This window comes from Mirounga leonina, unplaced genomic scaffold (genome assembly GCF_011800145.1).
Source record: "Mirounga leonina isolate KUSES-001 unplaced genomic scaffold, KU_Mleo_1.0 Mir_268, whole genome shotgun sequence".
NCBI classification, from domain to species: Eukaryota; Metazoa; Chordata; class Mammalia; order Carnivora; family Phocidae; genus Mirounga; species Mirounga leonina.
In genome coordinates, this window is record NW_023270649.1 from 9,224,577 (window position 1) to 9,250,465 (window position 25,889).

At 44.7% G+C, this 25,889-nt stretch overlaps 1 protein-coding gene across 1 annotated transcript in view; it reads left to right on the forward strand.

Moving 5' to 3' along the window:
- Positions 1–25,889, forward strand: part of FRMPD4 (FERM and PDZ domain containing 4) — a 197,043-nt gene that overhangs the window by 152,274 nt on the left and 18,880 nt on the right. Inside the window, exons 6-10 of the mRNA XM_035029706.1 lie at positions 5,065–5,169; positions 8,015–8,122; positions 12,799–12,930; positions 17,140–17,259; positions 22,973–23,109. Of these exons, the coding sequence (XP_034885597.1) occupies positions 5,065–5,169; positions 8,015–8,122; positions 12,799–12,930; positions 17,140–17,259; positions 22,973–23,109 (602 nt within the window). The remainder of the gene's footprint in view (positions 1–5,064; positions 5,170–8,014; positions 8,123–12,798; positions 12,931–17,139; positions 17,260–22,972; positions 23,110–25,889) is intronic.

The following is a 25,889-nucleotide window of genomic DNA, read 5'->3' on the forward strand; positions in this document are numbered from 1 at the left end:
AGAGACTATTGAAAGAGTCTCAATTACCTCCCCTCACACAGTCCCAGCTTAATGAGACTTGGGATAAGTCACTCTCCGTTCTGTGGTCCATGCTTCACATTCACTCAGCCTTTTTCTAGGCGCAAGAGCTGAGGGACCTGCTTGCCTGCTTCTCCCTTCCTGCCCAACTTCCACTAGGTTCCACACACGTGAGGGAGGCCACATATCTCCTCATGGGAGCCCCCGAGTATTAGATGGTATCAGAACCCAGACCAGATCCTCCTGCCATGTGTCATGCTGAGCGTGCCAGCCCAATACCCAGCCGAGAGCGCCAGTGATTGTTTGCCCATGGGTTTTTTCGGGCTGCAAGAGGATGCTCATGCAGCAGGCCACAAGTGCTGAGGAAATAACACTCCTGGACGAGCAGCCCCTCCATCACTGATTGACAGGAGCTGATGAATATATACCCTAGCTCTCTGTCTCCTCTGACATTCTAACTCTGAGGCCTGTGGGCTGCCTCGTTCCAAGATGTCCCCAACCGCTTTAAGCTCCAGTTGCTCACAGTGGCGAATGACTTACAGAATGCTTCATTGGCTTACTCTTCCACCCCCTGTCTCCCTTCCTCCTGCCCACCTATGTGTGCTTCCTGGGAGCGCCTCCCATTCAGCTACCTGTTTGTGGAGTCTTGTCTCAGGGTCTACTTTGGGGGAACTCCACGCTAAGTTACCCGGTGAGAACTGTGGGCTACTGAGACCTCAGCAAATATGTACTCCATGCCTACTGTGTCTGTAGTACTGTAGACATACAGGAAGTGCAAATGTAAGACCTTATGCTTTAGTTTCAGAAATTTTACCGTATTTATGTAATTTTTTCCAAATGATGTTTTCTAGTGACTTCTCAGCATCTAAAAGCCCCAAGAGCATGGCACACATCTACTCTGGCCACCTTAGCAACAGCAAATTTGGAAAGAGGTGCAGAGGCTGATTAGAGCCCTTCTAATCTTAAATTAATTAATGGCAGGAGAATCTGATTATTTTAAATGGTAATTACTCATCATTTCCCAACACAGGATAGGAAATGCTTGTGATCAGCACCTACGGGCCTTTAGGTTGCTAAGAATTAACTCATCGGGTTACTGAGTGGTGTACATTGTATGTTTTTTGAGCTGCAAAAGGAGATCCGAGTGAAAACCACAGTCTTGGCGGGATTACATACCCTGCGTGTCGCAAATAACTCCAGCCAGTGGGATAAGCCATTATTTTGTTGACTCTAACTCAGTGACCTTCAGACTCAAGGAGCTTATGTTTTTATTAACCAGAAGTAATTTTTAAAACATATGTCAGTTATATAAAATAGTCGCAAATCCAGAACAAGAAAAATGCCCTGGCCTGAATTCTTGGCCTTGTATCCCAAGTCCGTTGACTTCAAAATACATGTAGAATAGTATTTACTTAACTACCTTGGCTATCTAGGTTCCTGGCTGGTTCTCTTCATTTATCAGGTTTGTCGTTAGGGCAGGGCAAATAAATCTGGGGAAGAGGCTATAGGGGAGAGGGAGAAGCAGGACACACCCCACACACCCCACACACACCCCCGCTGAGCAGGGAGCCCGATGCGGGACTCAATCCCAGGACCCTGGGATCATGACCTGAGCCGAAGGCGATGCTTAACCGACTGAGCCACCTAGGCATCCCTGTGAAATGCTTTTTATTGAGGCAAGCAGTGACATACATAGATCATCTTAAGAAAATGTGGCAAAGTATTACATTAAAAGATTCGGATGCACAGAGGAACCAACGTCCGTACCTGGCGTGTTGGACACTTGTGAGAGGCTTCATTCACAAACAACGCTGGAGCCTCGGGGCACGGCCTCGCTCAAGCGCCTCATCTAATCAGTGGCGTCAGTCCCGGGTGGCTTTCTGACAGCCACTCCCCTTGTGCGAAACCCATTGCGCCGGTGTAAATATTGCCTGCTTAGAATCATTAAAGGAGAATAATGTTTTCCCTTCAGCTGAAAAATGGCATATCAAAACCGCACGATTTGTTCATTAATCATCACCAAACTCAGTCTAGAATTAAAGATAGGGAGGAGAACGCCACCGTCGCATCACTTAAGCTCTGTAGTAGGACTCTTTGTTTTTTTAAGTTTGTTTGTTTAGTAATCTCTACACTCAACGTGGGGCTCTGAACACTCGACCCCAAGATCAAGAAGCTCATGCTCCACCCACTGAGCCGGTCAGGCGCCCCTGGAGTAGGACTTTTATTTTTTATTTTTTTAAAGATTTTATTTATTCATTTGAGAAAGAGAGAGAGAGAGAGAGCGCACAAGCAGGGGGAGCCACAGAGGGAGAGGGAGAAGCAGGCTTCCCGCGGAGCAGGGAGCCCGATGCGGGGCTCGATCCCAGGACCCTGGGACCATGACCTGAGCCGAAGGCAGACGCTTAACGACTGAGCCACCCAGGCGCCCCTGGAGTAGGACTTTTACAAAGTCATGTTGAACATGTTCAAAGTTGTTGTTCTTTAGAGTCTTTTGGGTTCTTGGTTTTGTTTTCTTTTGTTGTGTTCTAAGAGGGCAGCCCTTCTCTGAAAACATCTTGCATAAATAGGGGAATTAAAGCTCTGGCAGCCAAACCATTCATTCATCCATCCAGTCCCCTCAGACACTGATCAGAGCAGAGGGTGGGATAGGTGTGGAGGGGAACTTGAGATAACAGGATTTTTTTCCAGTATTTAAGAAAACTCCACCCGGAAATAGACATACACATATTTTATCGTGTTTTTTTCAATAGTGATTTTGTCTTCTTATAATAAGATGCACATAACGTAAAGCTACCATTTTCACTATTTTAAAGTATTCAAATCTAGGACATTAAGTGCATCCACCATCTTGTTCGACTGTCGCTGCTGTCTAGTTCCAGAACCTTTTCATGACCCCAAAAGGAAATCAACCCTGCAGATGTTAGTCGCTCCCCATTCTCCTCCCCAGCCCAGGGCAACCACTAATCTACCTTCTGTCTATATGGATTTGCCTGTTCTGGACAGTTCATGTAAATGGAATCAAATCCTACAATACGTGGCCTTTTGTGTCTGGTTTCTTTCACTCAGCATAATGTTTTTGAGGTTCATCTATGTTGTAGCACGAACCAGAACTTCATTCCATTTTATGGCTGAATAATATTCCATTGTGTGGATTTGTCATTTCATCATGTTGTTTTGATTGATCTCAAGTATACTTGTATTTGACAAAGATGGGAACCTTCTTCATTTTTACTTGAAATTCAAAGTATGGGACACCCTAAGTGGCTTTTGTGCCTTGAGATTAATACAATACACAGAAAGTTGAGCCTCTGTGTTGGTTCTAGAGTCAGTTACTAGGATTCTTTCCACAACAGTCTGAACCTCTTAGGACTACAAACCATGAAAACCATTAGGTTGGACAATGCAATTTGCAGTATTTGACAATTTTAATCTATAAAATAGCAATTTCATGATTCAAACTAAATATTTACCTGTATATTAGTTTCAGTAGAGAATGCAGTCCTCTTTAAAAATAAACAAATGGTGCCCGCAGCATAGTAGACGCCTCCTAGATGCGAGTTCCCTTCTCCTCAGGCTTCATTAAAATTACGCAACAAGGATGATTCTCACATGGAGTAAATTGACCAGGACTGTGCAGTAAGAGCTCCCTGGATCATAGTACCCTTCTGAGCAAGTTTCCCTCTTGCATGTTTAGTTTCTGAGGAAGAAAAATTGAGTCACTCGGCTCCTCTTTCCAATAAGAGACAGTACAATTGACCCTTGAACAACATGGGTTTTGGGAGCACCAACCCCTGTGCAATCAAAAACCTGCATGTAACTTTTGACTCCCCAAAAACTTAACTACTGATAGGTTGACCAGAAGCCTTACTGATAACGTAAACACATATTTTGTATGTTCTATGTATTATATACTGTATTCTTAGAATAAAGCAAGCTATGGAAAAGAATGTTATTAAGAAAATCATAAGGAAAATATGTTGGAGTGTCTGGCTGGTTCAGTCAGTAGAGCATCTGACTCCTGATCTTGGGGTCTTGAGTTTGAGCCCCAAGTTAGGTGTAGAGATTACTTAAAAAAATAATAACAAAATAAATATAAATTTTAAAAAGGAAAGTACATTTATGGTATTGTACTGTACTTTCCCCAAAAAATCCACATATAAGTGGATCCTGTGCCATTGAAGGGTCAACTGTACAAAGAGCCTTTACAATGAGACAGAATATGAAGTCCACATTCAGTTGTAAGCCAAGGTGGTCTCTGCCCTCTCCTGCAAGACCCCAGGATGACAGGTTACCAACAAGAGGCTGAAATTCAAGTTTTAGGCACATAAAGTGGGGGTGTTTTGCAAGTGTGTGCGTTTGCCTGTTCACATGCCCTTAAGCCCTTCATGTGAATAACAGTGGGATTATCGATCACTTTAGAACTATCAGTGACTCTTCTCCACCTCATTAAAATAATGAGTGATCAATTCGACATGAACCCAACATGAGATTTGACCACCACTTCACCCCCCACATCATGCTCAAAGCTCTATAGTCAAAGCAAGGTTTGTGTACTTTCACAGCCATCATTTTAAAAAATCCTTGGGTGGGGCGCCTGGGTGGCTCAGTTGGTTGAACGTCAGACTCTTGATTTCGGCTCAGGTCGTGATCTCAGGGTTGTGAGATCGAGCCCTGTGTCAGGCTCTGCGCTGGGCATAACACCTGCTTAAGATTCTCCCTCTTCCTCTGCCCCTGCTCTCTTTCTCTCCCTCTCTTCCTTTTTAAGAACAAGAAAAATAAGAAGATCCTCGGGAATGTGCTCAGTAAGAACAAGGACCATGCTATTTGCAGTTCTGGTCTGCTGACTAAATCAAACCTCCTACTTTATGAGCATGACAGGGTTTTGATTGCCTCCGTGATTTGTGTTTCATTCTCGAATTGGACATGCACCAAACATACTTTTTAGCAAAAATATTGCATATTCGAGAGGATAAAGCTTAGAAAACAAGTGTTCCAGGGTTTGCATTATGTTCCCAATAATCATATCCAATGTTTTCTTTTTTCTAGTCTCCCAAGTCAGCATTTATTAGTGCTGCAAAAAAGGCAAGATTAAAGTCCAATCCAGTCAAAGTGCGGTTCTCCGAGGAGGTCATCATCAATGGCCAAGTGTCGGTGAGTTGACTGTTGCCTGCTTGCGACTCAGAGTGGCTGAAATAGGGGCTTTGCACAAAGCACAGCCAGTCGCCCCTCTGGAATGGTCAATTGAGAATTCGTGGTTGGATTTCACAGGGCTGCTGAATCTCAGAATTGTAAAGGGCTTGAGAGATCACCATGTTGTGCCTGATGGGTTCCCTCTATCGTATCCAGAATATGTAGTCATCCAGTGTGTCTTTGAATGCTTCCAGTGTTAGAAACCTCACTACTTTGCAAAGAAGTTAATTTGATCTGAGATCCCTGGCATTGCCCCATATTGAGGAAAATAGGCCTCTTTGGAACTTCCACCTGCTTCTTCTCATTGTGCCAAATGAGCATGCTTCCATTATATATTTTGAGAAAGGTTTCCCCTAAGTTTTTCCTTATTCAAAATCAAATGTCTATTCTTTTCACTAATCAAAATGGAAAGAAGTTAAGATGCTGGGAAAGTGTTATATATGCAAGCAGAAGTGAAGAAATATTTCCTGGATCTCCATCAATAGGTCTTGATAGAAATCATGATTGCTCAGGCACATAATTCATCTTCAAAATGAACAGTGCAAACATCAATAGGATGCTGTATTTTTCATTTTTTCCCCCAAGAAAATCTAGCCTCATGTTTTTAGTTTTTAGAAAGTGGTCATCTAAGGCACTAATCATTTTTGGACCTCTGAAATACCAGCTTTTGTTGTGGAGGTTATGTTGTTGCTGGCGGTGGTGTTTAAATAAACTCACAAAGACAAAATCTCGTCCATGACATGCTCGTGACGGGTCACAAATTCTTCCCTGAGGGTGGTCCTGGATCTGAATTTGAAGACGTGGGCCTGCACATCCTGAGCGAGGCCCTCCTGATCCACGTGTCTCCTTGTCAAAACTTGCTGACCTGTGTCTGCCCCGCTTGGAGTCTAGGGGTCAGCTGGCCAATCTGTTCAACTACGTGATGCTTGTGGGAGGGGCCTCGGGCTGTCACTGTGCTGCCCTGGGAGCATTTCAGCTGTGGCCTTGTCCTCCCAGTCGCATCTCCCGCCCCATCTCCTCTGTCCCCATTCACCCCACTCTGTTCTGCTCACCACAGTGCCTCCCTGCCCCTCTGGATGCAGTTAGCATCCATTAGCATTTCACAAGACAAAGCAGGAAGGTTCCAGTCGCAGAGGAATCATGGTATCGCAGAAGGTCATCCGAAACTTACCCCATCTTTTCTCCAGCTTCCGAGCACGAGATTGGGCAATCAGCTTGCACATCTTTTTTTTTTTTTTTAAGATTTTATTTATTTATTCATTAGAGACAGAGAGAGAGAGGCAGAGGGAGAAGCAGGCTCCCAAGGAGCAGGGAGCCCGATGCGGGACTCGATCCCAGGACCCTGAGATCATGACCTGAGCCGAAGGCAGACGCTTAACGACAGAGCCACCCAGGCGCCCCAGCTTGCACATCTTTAGAGAGAATATGATTCTAGAAGCTGCAATGGCAGTTTTACTTCGTCCTGGATATAATAGGGCTCATTCAAGGCAGCTGGTGTGTGAGGACAGCTCTGGGGGTCAGTCATCACCTGCAGCCCCCGCTGCCTCCCCACAGGCCTATGTGTGGCAGGGACGTTCAGTCACGTGTCTGCACCTCAACCTTTGGAACCATCTTCATGTCCAGCCTACTCTTGCTCTACCGAGTCATCGTGTGTCTGTTCATGTGGACTTGGAGCCAAACCCCCTTCGTGAATTGGGTAGCAAGAAAGTCATGTGTCAAGTCCACAGGAGGAGAAAGGAGAGGGAGGAAACTCAGAGAAAGGAACAGAAAGTGAAAGGCAAAGAGTCTCTTACAGAAATACTTAGAGATTGAGTTCTCATGGACTATCTGTAGGACATTAGCCAATCTCTGGACATCTTGTCTTCAGTTTCTTCATCTGTAAAACAAGGGACATAGGGTTTCGTGATTGGTGAGTACCGCTTGACTTCTGTGACCCCATGACCAGCTACATGTGAGAAAAGATTGGTGGAACTCATCCCACATGCCTTCTTTCTTCCCCTGCCATATCTCCCTACTTTCAATTAAAGAGAAAATTCAAAGGAATACATTTCTATTGTTAATTTTTGGTCATGTTCCAAGCATCTCTTTTTGAATTATTTTTAAGTTACGATGTTTGTTATAGACTCAGTGTTTTAATCTTTAACACACTAACCCATTCCTTAAATGTCCTCTTGGAGTTTAAGGAACATTTCTAAATGGGTTAAAAATTATTCCGTAAAGGTTAAAAATTGTTCTACCTTCCTGGCTCAGTCGGTGGAGCGTGCAACTCTTGAGCTCTCGGGGTCGTGGGTTGGAGCCCCACATTGGGCATGGAGCCTGCTTTAAAAAAATTGTTTCCTAAAACAACTTTATACTTCAAGCTTGTTACTGCTTGTTACTCACTTTACATGAGCTCTGCCAGACACCACATCAAACACCATCATTGCTGGTCCCTGCTCTTTCCAAGATCGGCTGCTCTGCTGAAGTCTGGGCTTGTCCTAAGCATGGTGGCTTAATTACAAAGGAATTATTTCCTTCATTGGGTTTTCCAATGGGAAACCTTGACTTTTAAAAACATTCATCTGATTTATTTTCTGATTGAAAAAAAGTTCTTTCATCTGCATCGACTGAATTATTTGTAGCTGGAAAAGAAGAGTTTTGCTATGAACAACTGAACTCAGATATCACCGGAGGGACACCTTTTAGCCTTAGAGAGTTCCCTTTTTTTTTTTTAATGGTGCGATTAGAATACATTGTAGATATATGCTGCTTCTGCAAAGAGCAGAATGTTCATTTGACCTTCTTTTTTGTTGCTGTCATTAAACAGGAAACTGTTAAGGATAATTCACTTCTTTTTATGCCAAATGTTTTGAAAGTGTATCTGGAAAATGGGCAGACCAAATCATTTCGCTTTGACTGCAACACCTCCATAAAGGTAAGCGGACCCGCTGAACTCCACGTGGACACTGGCAGGTGTGGCTTGCAAGTCCCGCTGTCCACCTCGTGTAGCAGCACCTTCTTTCAGAACTATGTTTATTTCTGAGATGTTTTTTGGTTGTTTCCAAATAAAGTAGTGTGTGAATACTTAAAAACAAACTGGGGTAAAAAAGCTTAAACTAAGAAGGTTGTGCTGTGCGTGTATACGTGTTGCAAAATGATATGATAGGCTCTCAGTGACGAACCACTAGGGCTAGTCATTTGAACGCAACTCCAGTTTAATTAAAAGAGTGTGACTGTCCCCAAGAAGGCTTGGCACCCTGCCTAAAGCCAGAGGATTTCCTAGCAATGTCAGCCCCCAAGAAGATGAAGATGCTAGCAGTTAATTGAATATCTGCTCCTTTGGTGTCCAGCAAAAACAAGGGGTAGGATAATATAAAGATAGCATTTACTTTTAATTGGTGTAACCAATTTCATGGAAATGACACCTAAAAAGACAGAAATGAGGCATGCTTCTTAGGAGAAGGGGTAAAAAGGAAGAGTCACAGAACAATCCTATTATTGCAGAGCCACAGGTGAGTTTTATGCAATGGGTATTATAGCACAGCAGATGGGTTCTTTCCCCCCATACTTCCTTCCTGGGAAAAAAAGTGCATATTCTATTTTTTATTGGACAAAAGTGTGTGCAGAAATTGGTTGCTCCCTAACACTCCAGCAGCCTAAAATAGGCTTTCTTCAAATGGTACCATAAAAGAGATTTTATTGAGGTTTTAAAAAAAAGTACCTAGTGATGATCTGTATAATAATGTATCAAGTCTGTATTAAAAACGTCTGTCAATAGTCAACCCCTAGTTCTCAGTTTTGTAAATTAGTCAGCATAGACCTTACGAGTGGAAGCATTTCTGCAAAGGCCCGCTCCCTTATTGCCATGATACCAACAAGCAGTCTGTTTGGAATTGCTTTAAGTAGGTGCTGATGTAGCAGGTTATAGAGCAGATGGTATTCTAGATTAATAATGGAGCCGATAAGCCATCCTTAAATCCTTCTACATTGAACAATCAGCTTCGTGCAAGACCACTCATTTCAAATGGGGGTGACTGATAAAGTCCTTTTCCTTTATTCCTACTCAAAATCCGTGTATGGCAAGGTGTTACTCTTATTATTGATCTGCTAGCCTAGAGGTGGGCAGACTTCTGGAAGAAGAGTAAATATTTCCAGCTCTGTGGCCTATTTGATCCCCCTTGAAACTACTCTGCTCTGTTATATCAACAAAGCAGCCGTAGATGGTGGGCTCAGGAGGCCCTTAAGTCCACCCTTTGGTTCCATAATTCACTTGAAGGACTTGCAGAACTCGGCAAATTGTTATAAGCACAGTTACAGGGATTTTTTTTTTTTAAGATTTTATTTATTTATTTGCGAGAGAGTGAAAGCGAGAGAGATCACAGAGGGAGAGGGAGGAGTAGACTCCCCGCTGAGCAGGGAGCCTATGCGGGACTCGATCCCAGGACCCCAAGATCATGACCTGAGCCGAAGGCAGACGCTTAACCGGCTGAGCCCCCTGGGCGCCCTCACAGTTACAGTTTATCACAGCAAGAGGATCCCAGTTAAAATCAGCAGTGGGCAAAGGTGCATGGGGCAGGAGAGTTTTCCAACTTACAGTTTCCCAACGTCCTCTTCCTGTGGAGTCCTTCGGACCTTGCTTATTTCTTCCAGCAATCACACGTGACAACATGTGTACGGTACTGTTAACCAGGGAGGTTCACCTGAGCCTCGGTGTTCAGAGTTTTTGTCAGAGGTTGGCCACATAGACAAGCTGAGCACCCGTGGGGCTGACTCTAGTATCCTGCTCCTCCAGAGGTCGTGCTGCCATCACTTGGCCCAAGGTCCTCACGTTGTTGCATAGGCTATCTGCTATCTCTCAGGCTCTCAGGTGAACAGACACTCCTATCAGGCACTACACTCCAAGGACTTACAGCTTATCTCCCAAGAGCCAGGAGCAAAGAGGCAAACCTTTCTTGAGGCAAGACGACTCCTTTCCTACCCAGACAATATGTAAATGAATGGGCGTGGCCTGATTGGACGCTAGGGCCAGGCCATGGTTTGCAGAGCCCCAAGGTAACCCATAGCGCCGCATTATCAGAACGCCCCCTGCTACCACGACTTGGTCTGTGATACCACGTGGTCAGGAAAGCTCCTTGCCCTTACACCCCCTCCCCCATCTGAAGATATAGGTCAAGACTTGAATGCATTCCTTAACAGAAATACCTCTAAATTTCAAAGAGAGCCCTGTTGTTAATTCCCTCTGGCCTTTTTCTTAGGAACCCACACTGGAGTGAGTCTGATTTCCCTGAGGGTGGCGAATGGCCATGAGAAGACAGGGAACAGCAAATTCAAGCTTGCTTTGCTTGTACCTAACAGCTTTCCTATCGCCGCAGACACGGGTTGGGAGGCGTAAAATAGAAGGGATATTATGAAAGGGATACGACACTGTTTAATAAAAATTGCCAAAATTCTTGCTACAGAATCACAGCAAGGAAAAACTACTGCTATCGATTTTCTGGTGTCCTCCCTGGTGTTTCAGGAGACTATTTTATAAAGTATGTGTTGCCACACAAAGGCTGCTTTTGTTCGTTCTTTTCTGGGCCTTGAACAAAATTTATGACACAGAGAATCTTTTTATGAAATTCAATATATAGTCAAGGCATTTCTGTTGAATGATGTCTGTGGCGGTGGGTGGGTGTGGGGATCTTTGTTTAAAGGGGCCTGGGGAAGCGCACCGGGCTGGCTCAGTCGATAGAGCGTGCCACTCTTTGATTTCGGGGTTGTGAGTTCAAGCCCTACGCTGGGGGTAACGTTTACTTAATAACAAAAAAATAAACAATAGCAAAACAACCATTAAAGGGGCCTGAAGAAATTGAGAAAGGTCTACAGGGAAGAATCAAAATTTCAAAAAGATCAGTTAAAAAAAAAACAAAACCAAACCTCTATGTATTGCAGAGTTTTTCTATCTTGGCATTGTGATACTTTGGACCAGGTAATTCTTTATTGTGGGGCCTGTCCTGTGCATTGTAAGATGCTGAGCTGCATCCCTCAATATCGATAGCAGCCCCAACCCCCTTGTGACCACCACAAATGTCTCTAGAAATTACCAATTGCTGTGAGGTAGAATTGCCCCGGAGTGGAAAAGCACGGCTCTTTGGGATTTTTAGCATCTGAGTATAAATTATCTTGAAGAGAGACCATTTACTAGTTTTCGAGTACATGAAAAAAAATGTGTTTCTTTTTTCATTTTCAAAGACATCTGTTTTGCATTGCAGTAAACATGTGCTTGTGTATAGAACACCTATCTGATCATAAATGTTTAATCCTGTAAAGGATTGCTAACAAAGCTTGCTCGTTCTACTTTCCCCAGGGATTTAAAATAAAAGCTAATATGTGTATATCGTTATAGTGCCCTAAGTCTGTATCAAATAGTGCTACAGTAGATGTGTTCTCTGTGTGAACTCATTTAGTCCTTATATCTATTCTGAGGCAGGTATTAGTATCATCCCCAGTTTATAGATAAGGACATCAAGACACTTAGAAGTTAAATAACTTGCCTAAAGCTGCACAGCTAACATGAAGTCAAGCTGGGAGTAGAAACCACTGTTTCCAGAGCCCACATTCCTGACCACTACCGCATGCTCTTACCAGAAGGAGAGACTATGGGCACCTGGGTGGCTCAGTCGGTTAAGCATCTCTTTTTTTTTTTTTTAAGATTTTATTTATTTGAGAGAGAGAGAGGGAGAGCACAGAGGGAGGGTGAGAGGGAGAAACAAACTCCCTGCTGAGCAGGGAGCCCAACGTGGGTCTCGATTCCAGCACCCCGGGATCATGACCTGAGCCGAAGACAGAGGCCCAACTGACTGAGCCATCCAGGCACCCTGCATCCGACTCTTGATTTTGGCTTAGGTCATGACCTCAGGGTCATGGGATCAAGCCCTATGTCGGGCTCTGTGCTGAGTGTGAAGCCTGCTTAAGATTCTCTCTCTCCCTCTGCCCCTCCCCTTGCCCCCTCCCCGGCTTGTGCTCTCTCTCTCTTAAAAAAATTAAAAAAAAAAAAAAAAGCAAAAACAAAAAACCAGAGGTATAGACTAGGGGTCAGCAAACTTTCTCTGTACAGGACCAGATAGCAAATATCTTAGGCTTCACAGAGCGCACAGTCTCTGTTGCCGATGCAAGGGGCAAGAGCAGCTATAGACAATATGTAAACAGATGAGTGTGACTGTGTTTCAATAAAACTTTATTTACATAAAGAGGTGGTGGGCTGGATTTGGCATACAGGGGGTATTTTGCCCACCCCCTAGAGTAGAGCATTTTCCAAGGTGGTTTCATTGCCGCCCCATTTGGAAGAAAGGAGACCCGAACCAGCTCCACTCCACCATCTGTTGATCAGTCTCTAAGTTCAGTAAGCACCTCCTCCAGCTAGTCAACTTGTTGCCTCCCTGTTTCTGAACTCCATAATGATTTGGGGTGGTGGGTGAGGTCAGGAAAAGGAGCATCAAGCTTCGGAATGAACCAAAGGTATAATGTAAAGATCTGAAGCCTATTTGTGCAACACTTTTCAGTCCTGGTAAACTCTGCAAGAGAGCTATGCTGATTTTGATGGCATCTTGTCCATGTTTCCTCTGTAAGGATGTCATCTTGACTCTTCAAGAGAAGCTTTCCATCAAAGGCATTGAACACTTCTCCCTCATGCTGGAGCAGAGGACGGAAGGGGCCGGAACCAAGCTGCTCTTGCTTCATGAACAGGAGACTCTAACTCAGGTGTGTGAAATTACACCCCCAGGTGAGGTCAGAGGCTGCCCGGCCCCAGAATTCCCCTGTCCTCGAATCCTTTAAATGTACTCACTGCAGCTGCGTGTATCCCCACTAACGAAAGCTCTGGCATTCATAATGGGTTTTACATCTCAAGGTAATGGTTCCCTTTTTTATCAATTTTTCATAGACTGTCAGTCGGTGTCACATACAGAATTGTCAAAAACCCAGCAACTACTCGCTGGGAATATGGCTCTGTAGGATTATATTTTATGTTACGGGAAATGATTTGTTCACCTGTTTTGACCACTGATCTCTTGAAACCCTTAAAAAGATACAGCTTCTGAGATTACTTAAACGAAGCCAATATCATATTTCATTGCCTTAAGTTCTGGGTGCATGCTCGGAACCAACATCATATTTCATTGCCTTAAGTTCTGGGTGCATACTCGGAACCAACATCATATTTCATTGCCTTAAGTTCTGGGTGCATACTCGGAACCAACATCATATTTCATTGCCTTAAGTTTGGGTGCATACTCGGAACCAACATCATATTTCATTGCCTTAAGTTCTGGGTGCATACTCGCGACTATTTGTGGAAGCTTAAAATCCCTGCCCCAGTGCTGCGCACTGTAAATACGTGATCCGCCAATGCGTCCCAGTTCCTGCTTTACCAAAACGCCACCCCCATCTATTCGCTCGGGAGACGAGCAGGCTGCTTGGCTGCTGAATTCAGCGTGGCACCCTGACTTCTCTTGTGATTCGACACAAGCAGAGTGTTTGCTGGAAGTATAAGGGATTTCAACATGCTCCTTTTATGTGGGAGAGCTCAGTGATAAGGGAACTTTAGGCAGGGAGAGGGACATGCAGGGAGACCAGGAGGAGAAGCAAGGAGTCAAGGTGCCCCCAGATGGATAGAGTAGCTGAAGGTGTTGTCACACTAAAGTGCTTCCTGGTCGTTGCATAACTAGAAGCTGGTGTCCCACAGATTTGCTCCCACAATATCCCTAAACCTCTGGATTCGGTCCAACTTAGTGCAGGGAATTAGTTACAAAGCTATCGTTTGTGTTCAGTTATAGCCCTCCACCTACATTTGACCTATCTTTACCAGTTTTAAATTGACCTACAGATATTTGAAATCACGTCTCGTGTTGTTCATTATTTTAACCTGTGCCAAAACTCCCTTGGACACAGAGGACTTCTTTTGTACTTGGCTCTAGGGGAACAAGCCCTGATAATGAGAATCCCCCATGTGAAAGGTCATTGTCTGGCTCAGAGTTCCTCCAGACGCCGGACTTAAGACAAGGGCTTGGGGGCACGTGGTTCTTTGGGAGGTGATAGCAGGAAGCACTGGGAGAGGATGAGGAAGGGAAATGGGAAAAACGGGGGCACCAGTAGAGAGCGTGGTAATGAGCCAGTTTCTACTGTGGGCCACTGGAGTTCAGTCCTACTGGGGAGCACTGCGAGCCAGCGGAGAACACGCCTAGAACATACCTGGGAGGTATCGCACCTAAGCGGCGGGGCGCGGGGGCATTTGTCCTTTGGTGGTGGTGGTGGGCTGCTCCCGAGGGCAGTCGGTCCCCTGCTCTGCAGGTGCCTGGTGCCGGCCGATGGTCACAGGTATTTGCCGTGAGCAGCCTTCAGCTGGTAGCGGTAAATGCTAAGGGCGTAGGAGCCAACAGCCAGTTGCTGTGAGTCTAATGAAACCTCCCACAACTTCCTGAGAGTTGTGGTTAGACGTTCCCTCTGAACTTCTATCTACTACATAGCCTTTATGGGAAAACTGCTGGCTGATGATTTTAGCTGGACAGCGATCCTTTCAGAGTCTCTTTTGGTGCTAGGTACACATAATTTCTCGTTCCAGATTGATTTCCGATTATTAAATCTCTGTTAGAATGTTAGAAGGAAACAAAAAGCCCCTAACCCTGACTCTTCCCTTATCTTTCTAGAAGAGGCTTTGTTTCAAGTTTAGCCAGAACTAAAAGCGAAGCGTTAAAACTTCAAGTATGCTCTCTAGAAAGAAAATTGTTTGATTTAAATCTCCTGAGACAAACCAGCTATATGCCTCTGAAATCACTGCATATGAAAAGCTTGATCACCAAAATATTTATAGGCATGGCAGAAAGGGAGAGTAAGTATAAGAAATGTGTCCAATAACAAAATTCATTTAAAACATTCAATTTTGGTGAAAACCCTCAAAAGAACTTTTAAACAGCTCTGAGTTTCTGGCAGCTTATAACTAAACTTTACATAGAAAATACTATTGTCTATTTACATACTACTGTAAGTTTCGAGCAAATTGTTTTCTTGTTTGTTTTAGGGACTGTTCTTTTTATGGACTGCATTTTTTAATGAGTCTAAAGCGCTTTTTTTGCATTACATGATTTCTCAAAACTAGTGCAGCCTCCTGATGATGAAAGTAGACTCAAGATCGCTTGTGGAAAATTCGGGAAAGGTAGATTTTTAACCAGTAATGAAATGATACCCGACTTTCTAACCCCAGCCCAGACCTTCTGACAAAATACCCTATGACATCACCGTACAACCCCACAGCAGGCCTGAGCAGCACTTTGGGTCTCTTAGAGTTCCCACATTTTCTTCTTCCTGGTTTGGTTGACCTTCAGCTGGTGATGAGCAGCCCCCAGCCCATGGGGCTGGTGAGTCCACTCAGGTCTGTAATCCCGCCCACAGCCAAAAAGCTGGGTCAGTGTTACTACTTTTCAGTATGCCTTATACCTTTAAAAGGAGTGTTTTCCCATTGAAATTCTTCAGCTCAACAAAATTAGCGATGTCAACTGGAAGAATGCACACACACAACATGGGGTTCAGTAAAGCTATTGCTATTTTTATTTTGAATTTTCAGTTGCCGTTCACCAACATTTTTATTTCGCCAGATTTTTCCTCTGTAACAAAGGAGTTACAAGGCCATGAAGCTACATACAGATACATAGAAAAGCACACACAAGTACATGAAACTACAAGTAGAGCAACTGTTGGTTCATGGTTCATGGTTCAGGTGCATCATGTTGACCTCTTTAAGGGAAATCGAAGAGCTTTTACCTTCTTCCTTGGAGTCCAATGTCTTGTATTCATTTGGCTGTTTATGAAGCACCTACTATTACATTGGCTGATTCCCTTCAGTTGCAAAAGGAATTAAGAGGGGCGCGTGGGTGGCTCAGTTGTTAGGCGTCTGCCTTCAGCTCAGGTCATGGTTCCAGGGTCCTGGGATCAAGCCCCACATTGGGCTCCCTGCTCAGCTGGAAGCCTGCTTCTCCCTCTCCCACTCCCCCTACTTGTGTTTCCTCTCTCTCTGTGTCTCTCTCTGTCAAATAAATAAATAAAATCTTTAAAAAAAAAAAAAGGGAATTAAGAAACGTAACACCTAGTAGTTGGCCTACACTGTACTGTAAAAGAGGAAAACAAAACAATCCATGGTCCTTAGACCTGAAGAACCTGCGGTGTATTCTAAGCTCCCTTGAACAGTGTCCTGTTATTGAAAGTTTGGGGTAGTTTGGAAACTTGTGGACTCCAGATTTAGTGCTTGGGCCAAAACTTTTGTTTTCTGACTTTACAATGCATTGTTATCCAAGGTTGACAAGGTCCTGCTTTCCCTGCTGCAGTCAGTCTGGGGTCTCCTTTAGAAAGAACTCACAGCTGTGTCATACAGTACTCTCCCTCCAGATCCCCTTTTTGACCCCTCACCCCCACCCTAGTTTTGGTCAGCTATCACTTCCGGCACCAGCATCTTCGGATCTTCTTCAGAGGACTACCCCTAGACTGTGGTAACCCATTCTGTCCACACCTGGAAATTCACATCCCCCTGGGACAGCCTGAAACCAACGGCTGATCTGTGGTCCTTTGGCTCAGGTCCTGGTGGCTCTGCGGTGTAGATGATCCTCCTGAGTCCCCTGTGGGTCAGGCTGTATCTACCCACTGCTGCGCACTCTGCCTTTCCTTGGCTCCTCTCCTGCCTGACCTGCTCCCCCCACTCCCTTACCCATCTCTCCCAGAAGCAGTTCCTTAGTAGGTCCCTCATCTCAGGGTTGGCTTCTGGGGAACACAACCTAGGATATATGCAGCTTTCAGGGAGTATCTAGGACACATCATAAAAGAACTTTGACCACTTCCTTCCTTGGTGTTGAAATGAAGTTGCCCTTTGCTTCTGCGTCCCTCTGCCGGCACTGAAGGATTCTTGTGTTTGGTCTGATCTTCTAGGTGACACAGCGGCCCAGTTCCCATAAGATGAGGTGTCTTTTCCGAATTAGCTTCGTCCCAAAGGATCCAATTGACCTTTTAAGGAGAGATCCAGTTGCTTTCGAATATCTCTATGTTCAGGTATGTGAGAATTTGAGCACGTTTTATATTAATATTGGGGGATAAATTAAATGTGGCATTTTGCCCCTAAATTCTTTCATTTGGCATCTTCTTTCTTTGTCCTCCACCCCAAGCTCCGTGCATTGTGAAATGATTCCATGGTGTTTTTTTTTAAATTTTCCCTTTGGATTTTGAAATCATTTCATACTTAAGAGCAAGTTGCAAGAGTAGTAAAAGAACTCTTTGATAACCTTCACCCAGATTCACCAGTTGTTCACATTTTACCATATTTACTTTATCTTTAGTGAGAACACATGTTCCCCCGTGTGTGCACGCATGCGCGCACACACACACGATATTTTTCTGAACCACATGAATGTCATTTTCCAAATCCTGCTCATTTACCCATAACTACTTTAGTGTGTATTTCCTAGTAGCAAAGACCTTTTCTTACATAATCATGGCATAATTAACAAAATAAGAAAATTTAACACTGATACATTTCTGTCCTAGTGTACAATCTATATCCAGATTTTGCCTACTGTCCCCAAAATGGCCTTTTTCTTCTAGAAATTCATTTTCTTCTAGAACAGGATCCACGCCAGGATCTCATTTTGCATCTAGTTGTCATGTCACTTCAATCTCCTTAAGTCCAGAATATTCCTCAGTCTTTCTTTGACTTGCAACACCTTGACAGTTTTAAGGAGTACTGGTCAGTTATTTTGTAGCAATCTCTCAATTTGGGTGTCTGCGAGGTTTTCTCCTGATTAGGTTGAGGTTATGTTATTTGGGCAGAAGAAAGACATGCGTGACTTCATGTCCTCATTAGTGCACTACATTGGGGGGCATGTGATGTCCATTTGTCCCCGTAATGATGAGGTTAACTTTGACTCTTGGTTATAGTGATGTTCTCCAAATTTATCCATTCAGAAGTTACTAGTTTTTTTGTAATTAATAAGTAATTTGTGGAGAGGCACTTGCAACTCTCTTAATACCCTTTCACTCACTGGTTTTAGTATTCACTGATGGTTCTTGCCAGAATCCATTATTACTGCAAGGGTTCAGAATGATGATTTTTCTAATTCCATTATTTCTTCTTCATTTATTAATTAGCATTCTACTATAAAAAGGATTTTCTTTCCCTTCTTTATTTACTCATTTATTCATTCACTTTTTTTTTTTTTTTTTTTGGTGCTTCGATTGTTCTGAAATGTGATATTCCTTATAACGGAATAATTAATTTCAAGGCAATAAGATTTTAAGAAAATGGTATCTTTTGCAGACTGACTATCTCCAGTTCTGGGTTATAATTCTCAAAAAACAAGGCTTCAAGAGATGAGAATCTTTGCTAGTTTGCCCCAGAGGGAATTTATTCGTTTGACATTTAGGAGATGTTCCTGTATTTTTCCATAACTGCTTCCCATTACTCTCACTTAAATTCCCAGTACAATCACATTAAACAGTAAGAACCTGTTTACCTGAAGTTTAAGCATCTCACATTAGATCTACTCAAAGAGACTGTAAACCTAAATGTAACCTCCCCTGACAAAAAAAGGAGAAAATGCCAAAGCAAGGCAAAAAAAAAAAAAAAAACGTAGACATGCTCCCTTTGGCTGGCGTACCTGTATAAGGCAAGGATTTCTGGAGCCGTAAGAAATAAAAAGCAAAGAAGTTGGAAAAAGAAACCTTTGTTAATTCTGGGTAGTTGATACACTGGTTTTTGTTTTCCTATTCTCAACATTTTCTTGTATATTTCAAAACTTTTGTGGGCTTTAAAAAGTTGAGTGGAAAAAGAAAACAGGTAGAAGATGGCGGAGAGACATAGACAGGATAAATGCCAGAGGTTAGGAATGGTGACATAAATTAAAGTGACAATAAGCCCTAGAGAACAGAAATTAAGTTGAAGGAGAAAAAAGCAGAATATGTACCAGAACATTCCAGCAGATGGGGCACTAAGGGCAAGACCCGCTTAAACATTCCCCACCTCAGTGGTCTTTGGAAGAGACTGTGGTACTTGCAGCTCAGTAGGATGATTAATGTTCATGAAGATAACCCTGCGTCATTTGGAAAAGGCAAGTCCTATTCAGCATACCCTGTTCATCAAGTAAAGAAATGTGCGGTGCACCTTACACCGTTTTCTACCCAGAACAGTGAAACTGTCATGACCTGGGTTTTTTAAATGTTCAACTTTGGTCACCTGGACCCCTCAACTATATGCCCCCTTCCCCGGCAGGCCGAATAACCCAGATGTGACTGCCTCGTCCCCCTATTCCTGTGAAGACCCAACCCTGGTCTCTGCCATAGCAGCTCAGAGGATATGCTAGGTCTTTTAGCTTGTTCGTTGCAAGGAAGTAGTTATAGGTGCCCGTCAGCGCATTGGATGCATTCACTTGTCGTTCCCTATAATTACGTATGCCTCCCATTCACAAGATGATGTTTCCAAACCATTTTACTCTGCTCCTGTTCTAAACATCCCATTTAAAAATGCCCATTGCATTTACAAAAGAGGAATGTGGTTGTGTTCCCCCTACAGAGGGCCGGCCTCTTAGGTAGACCAGAGGTACTGCTGAGCACGATTCTTTTTTTAAGGCGTGTCTACTCAAACCTGATGCAGTGCATAGAGAGCTCCCTTATTCAAAAGATACACTTTTTATACCTGTGGGACCGCACTAAGAAGCGGAAAACCTGCCGGTGATCTTACCCAGGGACTCAAAAAACACGGATGACGTTTCTGCTTTCCCACCTTGGCTGTTGCATGGCTGGTGGGCTAGCCAGTCACCCCTTCAAGGAGTATCCAATGGAGGGAGGGAGGAGGGTGGGAAGCCATGTATGGTGGACCAAAATTAAGCTACCGTCATCTCCTATGTCCCCCACCGAGAATAGGAAATGAGAATTTCTTGGCATCAGACTCTGTTTCACAGAATGTGAGGTATGGTCTAAAATAACTTACCTGTCTGACATAAGTCAGTGGATCTGCAAATGGTGCTGGGTGCCCATATCGATTCTAAGGCACTAAAAAGATGCAGTAAAATTAGCCTAGAGAACAAAAGAGTAAACAGAAACGATACAGATCATATTACAAAGACCAAACTCCGTTCAGCTTTGTGGGTTCCTGTTGAGGATAAAAGCCATTGACTCTAGATGAACCATGACAATGAAAACAGAGGTACTATCTGCTAACCTCCTGCTCGCTAATGGGCTGTGAGGTATTTTACAGATTTTAGCATATATAGTAACAGAAAACCCTAACCACTCAGACTGTTGAAGTTCATGATTACCTGTCCGCTATCTAGGAAGAAAAAGATGGTTACAATGATTCGTAAACAGGACAACACCTAAGAGGCTACGAAATGTTTTAAAACACTTGGTGCAGCGTTGGTTTCCTTTTTAATATCTAACATGTCCATTGTAAATGAACTTTCTTAGACCTAAGTAGAGTCTATGATGTGAGGACCTCCATTCAGCAAAGCCATGAGCACCATTTGCTTGTGTTGACTGTATTTTAAGTCCTGTAGTTATGAGTAATAAAAGCATGATCTGTCCCACACAATATATATGTCAGACTTCACACTAATTCTCCAGGATCCATCTGAACTAATTATATAATGTAATTAAGTGACTAATCACCTTGACAAAAACCTCACCCAGAAGTCTGGTTAAACACAGGGTATGAAAAGGGTGGGAAACAACAGTCCCAGTCACAACTCTTCGGAGAAGTTATAGTGGTGACTCACCCTAATAAAGCGCATTCCAGTTTATGCAACATCCTTAAGAGGTGTGCCAGCAGCCTTGAGAGTTAGCCCACTTTTCAGGTAAGAAAACAGACTTGAGAGATGAAATGCCATGTTCAAGGTCATTTGATTAGTAGTTGACAGAGCCTAGGCTCAAAGCTTTTGTCTCTAAGTCCTATGCTAAAATCCTGTTTCACACATGACATGCAATAGCAGTCCTAGGAGAAAGCCGTTTATTAAAATGATTTACCAGCAAGCATCAAGGGCTTGTGATGGCCTGGCACTGTGCCCGGGGGCTTCCCCCACCTCCCCCTCACAAGAGCTCCACCCCATGGTGCCCCTTTATGGACACCCCTAGGCACTGGGAAGTAACTGAGAAACCCAAAACTAGAACAAAATGGCAGCCTGGAATGGCACTCAGAGGGGGCCTTCACTCAGCCCACCCTGTGTCCCGCCCCCTGTCAGACCTGCTTCCAGTGAGGAGTGCTTGCGGTCCTGACAGGTGTAAGGTGTGAAGGAGAAGCAAAGGTAGAAGACCGTCTGAAGGATGGAGGCAGGAAGAGAATGGGACTTCCCTCTTAGGGGTGAAGGGATAAGCCGAGAAGCGCGAACCTGGACCGTGGGGACAGAGCATGCGTTGTACGGCCCCACTAGGGCATGGGTAAGTATTTGAAGGGTAAATATTGTGCGCAGAAACCATATAGCGGTACGTGTTCGCACTGAGTCAAGTCAACATAGGAAGGGGTCTCAAATGTGCTGTTCTTGGAAAAGAGCCAAACAGAGTCTGAGACAGTTTTTGCATTTGAAATCTCGGAACAAGGCAAACAAGGAAGAAGGAGGCTAAATATCATATTTTCTAGTCCAAAAGCCTAGTTTTCCAGAACAAAAATGCATGCGCACAGATAGGCAGAATGTAATGAAGCAGTGCCGTGCTTCCCGGCAATGTGCAGCTCCGTGCTCTGCTCCTAACGAGTGAGCACGCCACTGGAAAGCCAGTCACTGGGGTCACACAGGACTTGGCACGTTTCTCAGCCCCTCTTCAATTTGATGCTCACCACCCTGTGATGTAGGCATCTCCCTCTTACAGATGAGCAAACTGAGGCCCAGGGATATGGGATGACGCCCTCAGAGTCCCAGCAGGGGCAGACACCACTGGGATGAACCGAGGATTTCAATAGCAACCCTTTACTGAGCGTACCAGTGCGCTGCGATGATATGTAGCTCATTCAGTCTTGGCACCACCCCCAGTGAGGTCTTTGGCACGAATCCCCATTGCACAGATGAGTAAACTGAGGCTGCAAGAGGAAAGTAGTTGAAGTTACATGCGCGGGGGGCATTGGTGAAGCCAAGATTCCGAAGCGGGGGTGTGTGAGTCCAGAGCTGCTCCTGTCCATTGCCTTGCTAACTCCACCTCCCAAAAGCTGCTCTAGATAGCGAAGAGGACGTTAAAGACGTTGGTGATGACAGCCGTGTATGCCTACAAGCACTTAAAACGTACCAGGTAGAGTCCTAAGGGCTTTATGTTGTTCAGCCATTTAATCCTCACCACCACCCTGTGAATGGGCAGCAGTATTGTCCCCAATTTACAAAAGAGGAAACTGAGGCACGGAACAATTTAAGGAGCTTGCCCAAGTCCCCACCCCTCTGTAGCGGAAGAATAGGGTTCGAACCCAGCATTCCAAGCCCAGCAGAAGGCACTTGGTGCTGTCCGTGCTTTGCGTGTTCCAAGCTACATTCCTATTATTCTTACAAAAAGCTAAGTATTTCAGTAGCAGCCCACTTGTCGATGAATGTTGGATGTTTTGTGTGGTCTCTGTGTGTGTGCATGCAGCCCAGTTCAGACTGGGCTCCATGCGGCCTGGTGGAAGTGTTTCCACGTTTGGCCTCCTCGCCTTTGAAGCCAAGGTTGGAACTGTGGGGAAGTGCGTGTCACCTGTCCCCGGGACAGCGCGCTGCGGCCCATTCTTTGACCCGTGGCGCCCTCTGCTGGTCTCTTTTTGCAGAGCTGTAACGACGTCGTGCAGGAGCGGTTTGGGCCTGAGCTGAAATACGACATAGCCCTGCGACTGGCGGCTCTGCAAATGTACATCGCAACCATTACCACCAAGCAAACGCAGAAGATCTCTCTCAAATACATCGAGTAAGTGTTGAGCCTCAGAGCCGTTTCAGGCACAAGGATGCTGCCTCCGTAACGCCCAAGTGCGATTTGTGACGTATGTCTCTATTTCCAAAATTGATCTTGTTTGTGGAAGGGCTTTTGTTCAACATGGGCACAATGTATGAACATCGTGTTCGTTTTGGGTGGAAGAGATCCACTTCTTACATAATCCACCTTTAGCGAATTGTGGTTAAAAGGAGGATCAGATTTCAAATGAAGCATACGTTTTAGAAGTCCTAAACGGACTTGATTTTAAGCCAGGCTTTGGTCTCCGTGCTTTTCAGACATGAAGGTCTTTGATTCTCATGACGTCCCTAGGAGAGCAGTAGCATTTTAGCTGTATTTTACAGATGAGCCAACCCAGGCACCGCAAGGACAAGGGAGACCTTGCCCGAGTCACACGGCTACTAGCTAGAGGGCTCAGGATTCGAACCCAGGCAGTGCAGCTCCACAGGGTGCTCCACGTTCGTGTGATCAGTGGAAGCACCTGTGTTTGGAAAGTGGCCCGCACCACCTGAGATCGCTTCAGGGGGCTAAAGGGCAGTATCAAAGTAACGCTCTCGGTCACAATCAGGAAGGATGGTATTTGTAGTAAAAAAACTGTAATGGTGGGAAAGGGTGCTACGCGATCACACTTGGCTTTGGGATTCGAATGTTGTTTGGGAAATGTGACTGCCTTCTCTGGCTTGCCATCGGCATACACTCCGACCTCTTTGGCCGGAGAAGATCCCCGCTTAGAAATAAGCAGTTTGTGTTGCCTTCAGTTAGGTCTCCTTAAGGGTGGTCCTTTCAAAGAGAAGCCTCTGTCGCCCGGTCTGTCGGCTTCCCGGTGGTAGGTGACTCAGAAGCCTGAAGCTGCCACAGCTCTCTTAACCTTGGCAGCGCTGATGCTAAAGAAAGGAACCCTCGTATTTCAAAGTTTATGGCAGGACTGAAGCCACATCTCCACCTAACACTGAGAGCCTTAGAGCCCTCTCCATCTGCACAAGTGATGTACACGCTCATTGAAATCCCACCTTCCCAAGAAGCTGTAAAGCCTTTCTAAATTCCCGCATGCCAGCTTGACCCACCAGGGAGCAAAATGGCTGCTTCTCAACAGAGTTCGTGAGCCTGTGTGCGGGAGGATGAGAGCTCCAGGTCGCTGACTCCAAGGCCCGTGTTCTCACCATTCTCAGTTCTCCCGTCTACACCGAGGGACAAATCCTCGTGTGCAGTTCGAGAACCTCAGGCCTTCCCTTCTTGGCCCACTCTTTGTCGCAGGTGGCTTATCTCTTTGTTGCCACACAGGCTGTGAGTGTCGCCTGAGAGAGACTCGACTCACAGAGAGGTCTTACGCGCAGCTGGACACATTCGCTCCCTCATCCGTTCCCCTTTTCGTATGTTCCTGGGCACGGATGATACTGGCCTCCATGTGGAAAGGTGGCCTGAACAACCTGCCATGGTTTTCGGACCATTAAAATGCATTTCTGTTCTGATTGTCTGTCCCCACATTTTACCAGTTGGAATATGGTACAGGCAGAAACCTCCCAGAGATAACTGGCTTGAGTAAGAATGTTCTCATTAATTAATTCACTCACCCAACACCTATTCACTGAGCATTTTATGTGGTATTCATGCTAGGACAGTGGAAAGTACAAATAAGCATAAATTATAATCCTGAGCATAAAGGACTTGTGATCCGATTATAAAGATATGAGGGGGGCCTGGGTGACTCAGTCGGTTGAGCGTCTGACTGCAGTTCAGGTCGTGATCTGGGGATCCTGCTTTGGGCTCCCCACTCAGCGGGGAGCCTGCTTCTCCTTCTCCCTCTGCCCCTCCCCCTGCTTGTATGTATGCGTGCACTCTCTCCAATAAATAAATGAAATCTTTAAAAAAAAGATATGAAAAGTTATGATTTAAAATACTGATACAAGTAGAATTACCAGGCACCCCATAAGGAGTGCCAGGTGATGGGTAGAAATATGTGCAAGTGGAGGAGAAGGAGGACATGGTGATCATGAAAAACCTCACCTTAACTAGCGATGGCATGGATGGTCAGGTGGGGGAAGGCCGTCTCCCTACCCTTCTTTGGAGAGGATCTGGCACAGGAGAAATAAGCAAACCTTGAAGGTCTTTACAGTATTTAGGAGACACTGGTTGGGCACCTAACCAACGAGGATAGAGTTCAAAATATGGAGCACTGTTGGGCTAGGGCTGTAGTCATTGCTGGGGAAATGGGCCCTTCGCAAACCTGTATTAATTAACCCAGTCCTATCTGTCTGTGTTTCTTGTATATGAACACCTATTGGTGATGTTTGCACCTCCCCATCAGTGCCACACATACTTAAGGGTCATGAACCCCACCCTGACTCCACACACACACACACACACACACACACACACACACACACACACCAGCAAGAAATGTTGCTTGAAGGACCCAGACAGACATCATCTGGCCGGCAGAGAAGAGACGTGTGTATTTCTAGTGAAGCAGCCATTGGGGAGGAGGAAGGGAAGAATGGTTTGGGGGCCTGAAGGAGTTGCATAGTCCCTTCTAAGTGAAGAGAGAATGACCGTGTGGGCTGACAGGGAGTAGTAACAATGGCGACAAACAAAGGAACTGGGAGAAATTGTGTTGGAAATACATACTCAGGTATGTGAATGAATTCAGTGAGACTCCGAGGTGGGTTGGATAAATCGACTCTTCAATTTCCATTGGTCCCAAAGGCATTCTCCCTGGAGAAGGAAGACTATGTTTCCTTTAAAATGCAAACAGATGT